The sequence below is a fragment of the Larimichthys crocea genome, chromosome VIII (genome assembly GCF_000972845.2).
Source record: "Larimichthys crocea isolate SSNF chromosome VIII, L_crocea_2.0, whole genome shotgun sequence".
Lineage (NCBI taxonomy): Eukaryota > Metazoa > Chordata > Actinopteri > Sciaenidae > Larimichthys > Larimichthys crocea.
This window is the reverse complement of record NC_040018.1, coordinates 31,962,683-31,969,901: the sequence shown is the minus strand read 5'-3', so window position 1 is coordinate 31,969,901 and position 7,219 is coordinate 31,962,683. Positions and strand designations below refer to the sequence as shown.

The 7,219-nt window shown below is 47.9% G+C and overlaps 1 protein-coding gene across 2 annotated transcripts; it reads right to left on the bottom strand.

The window, feature by feature from the left end:
* Positions 1 to 2,271: 2,271 nt before the first annotated feature.
* Positions 2,272 to 7,081, bottom strand: LOC104938417 (uncharacterized). Of its 2 annotated transcripts, XM_027281244.1 has the most exons (9): positions 7,051 to 7,081; positions 5,913 to 5,979; positions 4,735 to 4,864; positions 4,137 to 4,197; positions 3,957 to 4,026; positions 3,576 to 3,626; positions 3,039 to 3,098; positions 2,897 to 2,956; positions 2,273 to 2,807 (listed from the first exon to the last, which is right to left on the bottom strand). In XM_027281244.1, the coding sequence occupies exons 3-9, from the start codon at positions 4,857 to 4,859 to the stop codon at positions 2,521 to 2,523; spliced, it is 714 nt and encodes a 237-aa protein (XP_027137045.1). In that variant the 5' UTR covers positions 4,860 to 4,864; positions 5,913 to 5,979; positions 7,051 to 7,081; the 3' UTR covers positions 2,273 to 2,520. The 2 variants fall into 2 exon arrangements, with proteins under 2 accessions (XP_027137044.1, XP_027137045.1); XM_027281243.1 differs by lacking the exons at positions 5,913 to 5,979; positions 7,051 to 7,081 and having other exon boundaries at positions 2,272 to 2,807; positions 4,735 to 5,024.
* Positions 7,082 to 7,219: the final 138 nt, after the last annotated feature.

The window sequence follows — 7,219 nt, the reverse complement described above, 5'->3', positions numbered from 1 at the left end:
CTCTCCTTCACATCTGTCCTCATCACATCTACTTCAATTACTCTGTCCTCAATCGCCTCTCTTCCCACCTCTGTCCTCTGTCCTCTCCTTCACATCTGTCCTCATCACCTCTCTTCACATCTGTCCTCAGCGCCGCTCCTGCACATCGGGCCGCATGCCGCTCCGCACATCTGTCCGCAGCGCCGCGCCTCACATCTGGCCGCAGCACTCTCCCTTGTCACACTCTGTCCTCATCTCCGCGCCTTCACATCGTCCGCAGCTCTCTCCTTTCACATCTGGCCTTCATCCCCGCTCCTTCACCTATCTGTCCTCATCATACTCTCCTTCCCACTGTCCTCAGCTCCTCTCTTCACAATCTGTTCTTACTCCTCTCCTTCACCATATGTCCTCATCTCCTCTCCTTCACATCTGTCCTCATCACCTCTTTCACATCTGTCCTCATCACCTCTCCTTCACATCTGGCCTCATCTCTCTCCTTCACATCTGTCCTCATTGTCCGCTCCTTCACATCTGTCTCATCACCTCTCCGTCACATCTTCCTCATCTCCTCTCCTTCTCTAGCTGTCCTCATCTCCTCCCTTCACATCTGTCCGCCAGCACCTGCGCCTGCACAGCTGGCCCGCAGCGGACGCCGGCACAGCGGGCCGCAGCGCCTCTGCCGGCATCTAGCGGCGCAGCGCCGGCGCTGCACAGTCTGGCGCAGCACCTCGCCTTCAACGGCGGGGGCCGCAGCACCGTCTCCGTCACAAGCGGGCCGCAGCTCCGCGCGTCACAGCGGAGCCGCAGCGCCGCCGCCTTCAACAGCTGTCCTCACACCTCTCCTTCACGTCGTGCGACCATGTTCCTCATCTCGCTCCTTCACGATTGTTCCTCATCCCTCTCCTCACATCTGTCCTTTTCTCCTTCTACTTCACATGCTGGCCTCATCTCCTTCTCCTTAACATCTGTCCTCATCACCTCTCCTTCACATCGCCACTCTCCTTACATCTGTCCTCTCCTCTCACATCTGGTCCTCATCACTTCCTTATGTCTCACTCCCTCTTCACGATCTGTCCTCATCTCCTCTCCTTCACGTCTGTCCTCATGTCCTCTCCTTCAACATCTTGTCCTCAATCACTCTCTTCACGGCATCGTCCTGGACTTCTCCTCATCCATTCAAGCATCTGTCCCTCATCACGATCTCCTTCACCATCTGTCCTCATCGCCTCCTTCACATCTCTTCCTATCTCCTCTCCTTCAACATCTGTCCTCATCACTCTCTTCATTCCATTCTCTCCTTCATCTTTCCCCTCCTCTCTTCACATCTGTCCTCATCTCGCTCTCCTTCACACCTGTCTCATTCCTCTCCTTCACATCTGTCCTCACGTCTCCTTCACTCGTTCTCATCTTCAAGGTCTCCTCTCTCGTCCTCATCTCTGTCCTTCACATCTCCCATCACTCTCCTTCACATCTGCTCCTCTCTCTTCTCTCCTTCAATCTGTAGCCTGCACTGTGACCACAGAGTGTGGTCATGGTCAATACATAAATTGTGTGTCTATGACGACGAACACAGTGAGTAATATCACAGTCTGTCCGAGTTCACCTTGATTTTGGTATGTGGCAAACGTTTGTGACGTTTTCCCACTCTGCTCGTTCACCTGCTGCCTCACCTGGTCATGTGACCACATACCACACCACAAACACACCCAACAGGAGCTCTTATTTTGACATGCCAGAGTGACCTATCCTGAGCTCCGTGGTTCAGAGGGACGTGGAGCTGGGTGTTGATCAGTTGGTCGCGCCCTCTGATGAAAACGTGTTCCTCACACAGCTGACGGGAAGCATCAGCAGGATGTCTCACACCACACACACCACACACCACAATCACACCACACACACACCCACCCACACAGCACCCCAAGCAGCCTAGGGGACTCGCGGGTCCGTCGTGAAGGGCATCCGGTCGGCCCAAACGGGACATCCAAAAAATACAAGGGGACAGCCGGGAAGGTACCGGGACGCAAGGGGGGGGGCAAACCAGGGCAACACACCACACACCCACCACACACGCACACACACCACACACAACACACTACTACAAACACGCGCGCACACACACTCACACACACACACACACACACACACACACACACACACACACACACACACACACACACACACACTCACACACACACACACTCACACACACACACGCACACACTCACACACACACGCACACACTCACACACACACACACGCACACAAACACTCACACACACACACTCACACACACACACACAGTCAGGCAGCGATGGGACAAAGACACGGAGACGTGTTTTTGAAGTTTGACTTCATGACTTTAACACCATCACACACACACACACTGTGACATCATGTATAAATATATAAAGGTACTCCACACCTGTATGCAAATGAGCTGAGAGCAGTGGAAGCAAATCACTAAGATGATTGGCTGATTGGAAAACGATCAACACAGCGCTGCATGATGGGAAATGTAGTTCATTCGTTGGTCCTTTTTCTTCATCCGTCCAGCTGTGACAGCCTGTCAGGCAGCGGAGGTGAGACCTCCTCCTCCTCCACCTGCGCCTCCACCTGCACCTGCTCAGGTGTATCTACAGGGGGCGTGGTCAGTTTCGCCTTCTTGCTGACTCGTGCGTACAATGAATTCCTCTCATGGTCGCTCAAAACCACGCCGCTGCCGCGCTCCTGCCCTGGCTCCTGATTGGCTGGCGGTGATGATGCGTTAGCATCACCGTTGCTGCTCCGCCCTCCTCCGATGACGTGGTAGATGTGGGCGGAGTCTGGATCTGGACATGGAGACACGTCACAGGTGATGTAGTTTCATACACGTTAGATTAGTTAGACTGACCGTGAAGCTTAGCTCGTCTGAACAGACCTCGGCTCTGTGGCGCCCCCAGGTGGCTCCTCCATGGAGGGATCTGCACCGAGTCCTCCTCTGAGAACACACACACACAGAGCATCATGGGAAGTGTAGTCATTCTGTTTCTGATGTGCTTCACACTGAAACATTAAAATACCTGCAGCAGGTTCAGGTCCGCTCGACGCCTTCGTCACAGCGCTGCCATTGGTGTGAGCGACTGAACACACACACACACACACACACACACACACACACACACAGAAACAACATGAAACAACATGAAACAACATGAAACAACATGAAACAGTCAGATCTGTTTGTTTTGATGTTTTTCTTCATTTAAAGATTAAAAATCTCTTTTTAAAGGCTCCAGAAACACACAGTTCATACATCGACACACCAAACTCACAAAGAAGTCTGGAAACTTTCCAGACGTCTGGAAAGTTTCCAACTTCTGCAGAAACATTTCATACAAGAAGTCCCAAAAGGAGTGTTCACACTTCAGAGAGAACGTCACAGACTGGATGGAAACCAGCGTCACTGATCATTTCACCCTGTCGTGTTGTTATGTATATCATAACAATCATCTATAATAAGAATGAATTCAATCAGCTCGTGGTCATGAAGGTTGTTTCATGGTTTCATGTGAACGTTCCTGAAACGTCTCTGCACGGTTCAAAGATGGAGGACTGACCTCGCTGGTCCTGCGGCGCCCCCAGGTGGCTCCTCCACGCAGGGACAGACTCTGAAGTGTTCAAAATGAAAACATTTCAATATCTTTTAGAATTTTAGATTTTTAAAGAAGGTTTGTTTTATCTTCAGCTATAAATGAAAATATGAACTCAAGCTTTTACAGACGAACTCAAACACAAAATGAACTTCAATAAAGTGACGATATGACTGAAACTGTCGTTGTTGTTGTTGTTGTACTTCAAACAATAGTTTGGTTGTTAATTTACAGAAAATGTTTTCTAAACAAACAAATAGATATATGAACAGGAAGTGAGTGCAAACCTTTTGTGTTTTATTTATTTATTTATTTGTTTGTTTGTTTATGATTTTTTCTCGGCCTCACCTTTTTCGTCGTTCTTCATGTCGTTGATCGTTGGATTCTCTCTCCCCCCCACCGCGTCTTCCAGCTTCACCTGTTGGTTGACATCAAACATTAAATGTGTGTTTAATCTGAAATATCAAATATTACATCTGGTCTTCAGAGGTTTGATTGTTTCCCCCTCGGAGGTCAAAGGTCACTCACCACTCGGATCAGACTGGATGGATATCTGTTGACTCCAGAATCTCGCAGCTCAAACGAACGTCTGGAGAAAACACAGAAAATAAACTTTATTTATAAAAGCTGAACGCAGAGTTCTAGTTCAATGAACGAGTCATCTTGTTTTTTCTCTATGCTTCATGAACGCCTCATCATCCTCCTGAAAAGATCAAATCAATTTTATTTGTACAGCCCAAAGTCACAAAGTCCATTTTCCTCTGAGGCTTTACAATCTGTACAGGGAGTGACACCCTCTGTCCTTAGACCCTCGGTTCCAGTGAGGAAAAACTGGAAGACTTCAAACTAAAGACTGAGACTGATGAGTCCTACGATAGGATCAGACCGTGAAGACGCAGGTTTGAGGACCCTGAAGCTGCGTACACTGAACTAAACTGAATCATGTGACTTCCTGCGAGGACAGGACAGGGAGGGCTGTGTGTGTTTAACGTCATACGTGTGCACACAGTCATGACACATTCCTGTTGCTGTGTCGTGGTGTGTGCGTGTGTGCGTGTGTGTGTGTGTGTGTGGCACGTACAGGCAGTAAAAGTATCTGTCTATCTATCTACATGAACCCGCTGACCTCCTGCAGTCGCTGCAGAGAGCTGTGAGGAAGATGGAGAGGAGGAGGAGGACGACGAAGAAGCTGACGACTCCTGACCACAGGAAGCACGACCCGGTGACCTCAGCGGCGCCGACTGCAGCCATGATCGCTGAGAGAGAGAACAGGAAGTGAGTCACAGGGAGGTCGACCTCTGAACGCAACACGACTGTATGTTTACTGATGGTGTGGTGAACACACCTGAACTCACCTGAACACATCTGAACTCACCTGAACACATCTGAACACATCTGAACACATCTGAACTCACCTGAACACATCTGAACACACCTGAACTCACCTGAACATACCTGAACATACCTGAACACACCCGAACACATCTGAACACATCTGAACACATCTGAACTCACCTAAACACATCTGAACACACCTGAACTCACCTGAACACACCTGAACTCACCTAAACACATCTGAACACACCTGAACTCACCTGAACATACCTGAACATACCTGAACACACCCGAACACACCCGAACATACCTGAACATACCTGAACTCACCTGAACTCACCTAAACACATCTGAACACACCTGAACTCACCTGAACACACCTGAACTCACCTGAACACACCTGAACATACCTGAACTCACCTGAACTCACCTGAACACACCTGAACTCACCTGAACTCACCTGAACTCACCTGAACTCACCTGAACACACCTGAGATCTGCACAGAATTATGGAAAAGTGTTGCGACACTACTTTTTATTTGTTCCCACACCTCAGCGAGCTGAACTTGTTTTCTTGTTCAGCTGCAGCAGACGTGAGGTCGTATGATGAACACGCCCTCTGACCTTTGACCTCACACCTGTTCCCTCACACCTGTTCCCTCTTTGCATGAAGCCGTCTTCTGTCTGTTTGCTGTTTAAATATCCTGTGGCCGTCACTCCACCCTCACCGCTTGTGACAGAAAGTGAAATCAAACAGCCCCGCGGCTTGTTTGAGTTAGACCAGCTGACCTGTTCAGGTGTGAAGTGAACCCTGAAAACAACAGAAGCTGCTCAGTGCCCACACTGTGTGTTGTTTGTCTTTGAGACTGGCCAATGAGAGCGAAGCAAACACGTCGACCACGGTGTGTAAACACAATGTTTACATAATACACAGAAACAACATGTGTGATGTCACTTCCTGCTGTTTACCTCGGTGTCTCAGGCGTGGCTCAGGAAGCTCCAAACAGCTGATCGATCATCGTCACCGACGCCTGAACTACAAACATGGAGGATTGTTATGTTTCAGTTATTGATCCAGAGAAATGTTGTTTACATTTCTATAGATCAATAAAGGAAGACAGACAGACAGGCAGGCAGACAGACAGACAGACAGACAGGCAGACAGACAGACAGGCAGACAGGCAGACAGGCAGACAGACAGGCAGACAGGCAGACAGGCAGACAGACGTTAAAATAACTAAACTGACTAAAATATTGAAAGTTTGTTTGTAAATCTGCAGAAACGATGAAGAAGAAACGATGAAGAAGAAACGATGAAGAAGAAACGATGATGAAGAAACGATGAAGAAGAAACGATGAAGAAGAAACGATGATGAAGAAACGATGAAGAAGAAACGATGAAGAAGAAACGATGATGAAGAAACGATGAAGAAGAAACGATGATGAAGAAACGATGATGAAGAAACGATGATGAAGAAACGATGAAGAAGAAACGATGATGTTAGCCTGAGTTGTCCAGAGGTGGAGGACTCCTCTGCTCGTCAGTCGGGTATTATTATTCTCGTACTTTGACCTGCCAAACGGTTTTGACAACCAGGGGGCGCTGGCAGGAGTTTTACTGTCGTGATGTATGATTGAATGAGAACTATCCTTTCATCATTCATGCTCTGCTGTGTTTCGTTTGTCACATTCATCCCATTAAGACTTCAATGTCTTCAAAACTCTGACTGTTCAATCATGCGAATAAAGCGCTGTCATGTTATTATTAAACGTACCGAGTGTCAGAGAACAAACGAACGACTCCCCTAGTTCATGTGAACACTGAAACACTGTGTTTACTGTTCAAATATTCAGAACGTAAACCTATATTAGCATATATATATATATGATATATTACATCATTCTTGTAATAAGTCACATCTTGTACAAGCTGGGTGGTGGGGGTTGTTGTTTAGAAAGGGTCTGAATAAAATGAATAACTCACTCAGAAATAAAAACTGACTTGCAGATCAACTAACACACACACACAAACCTCCTACTGCCTTGGGTATGACCTGCAGATTCATTAATTAAATCGTCGTTAAAAGTCTCTAGGAGGTAATCTTACCTGAGTTCTTGTGCAGACGGACAGCCATCAAAAGCCAGGCTGAGTGGGTGAGTGGGGTGTGATGTGGTATGTGTGTGTGTTGAGTAGTTTTTGTTTCCTGCTAAGGTTTAACTCACTTGACAACTGCCACAAACACTCAGAGATCTGCGGTTTGAGCTGCTAAACACCC

What these genes read in the sequence shown, in the direction of transcription:
- LOC104938417 (XM_027281243.1), bottom strand. Translation starts at nt 4,973, where the DNA reads ATGTGTTCAGGTGAGTTCAGGTGTGTTCACCACACCATCAGTAAACAT. An exon ending in GGCGCCGCAGGACCAGCGAG is followed by an intron (nt 3,099 to 3,575) that starts GTCAGTCCTCCA and finishes GTGTGTGTTCAG; the next exon opens with TCGCTCACACCAATGGCAGC. An exon ending in CGGACCTGAACCTGCTGCAG is followed by an intron (nt 2,957 to 3,038) that starts GTATTTTAATGT and finishes GTGTGTTCTCAG; the next exon opens with AGGAGGACTCGGTGCAGATC.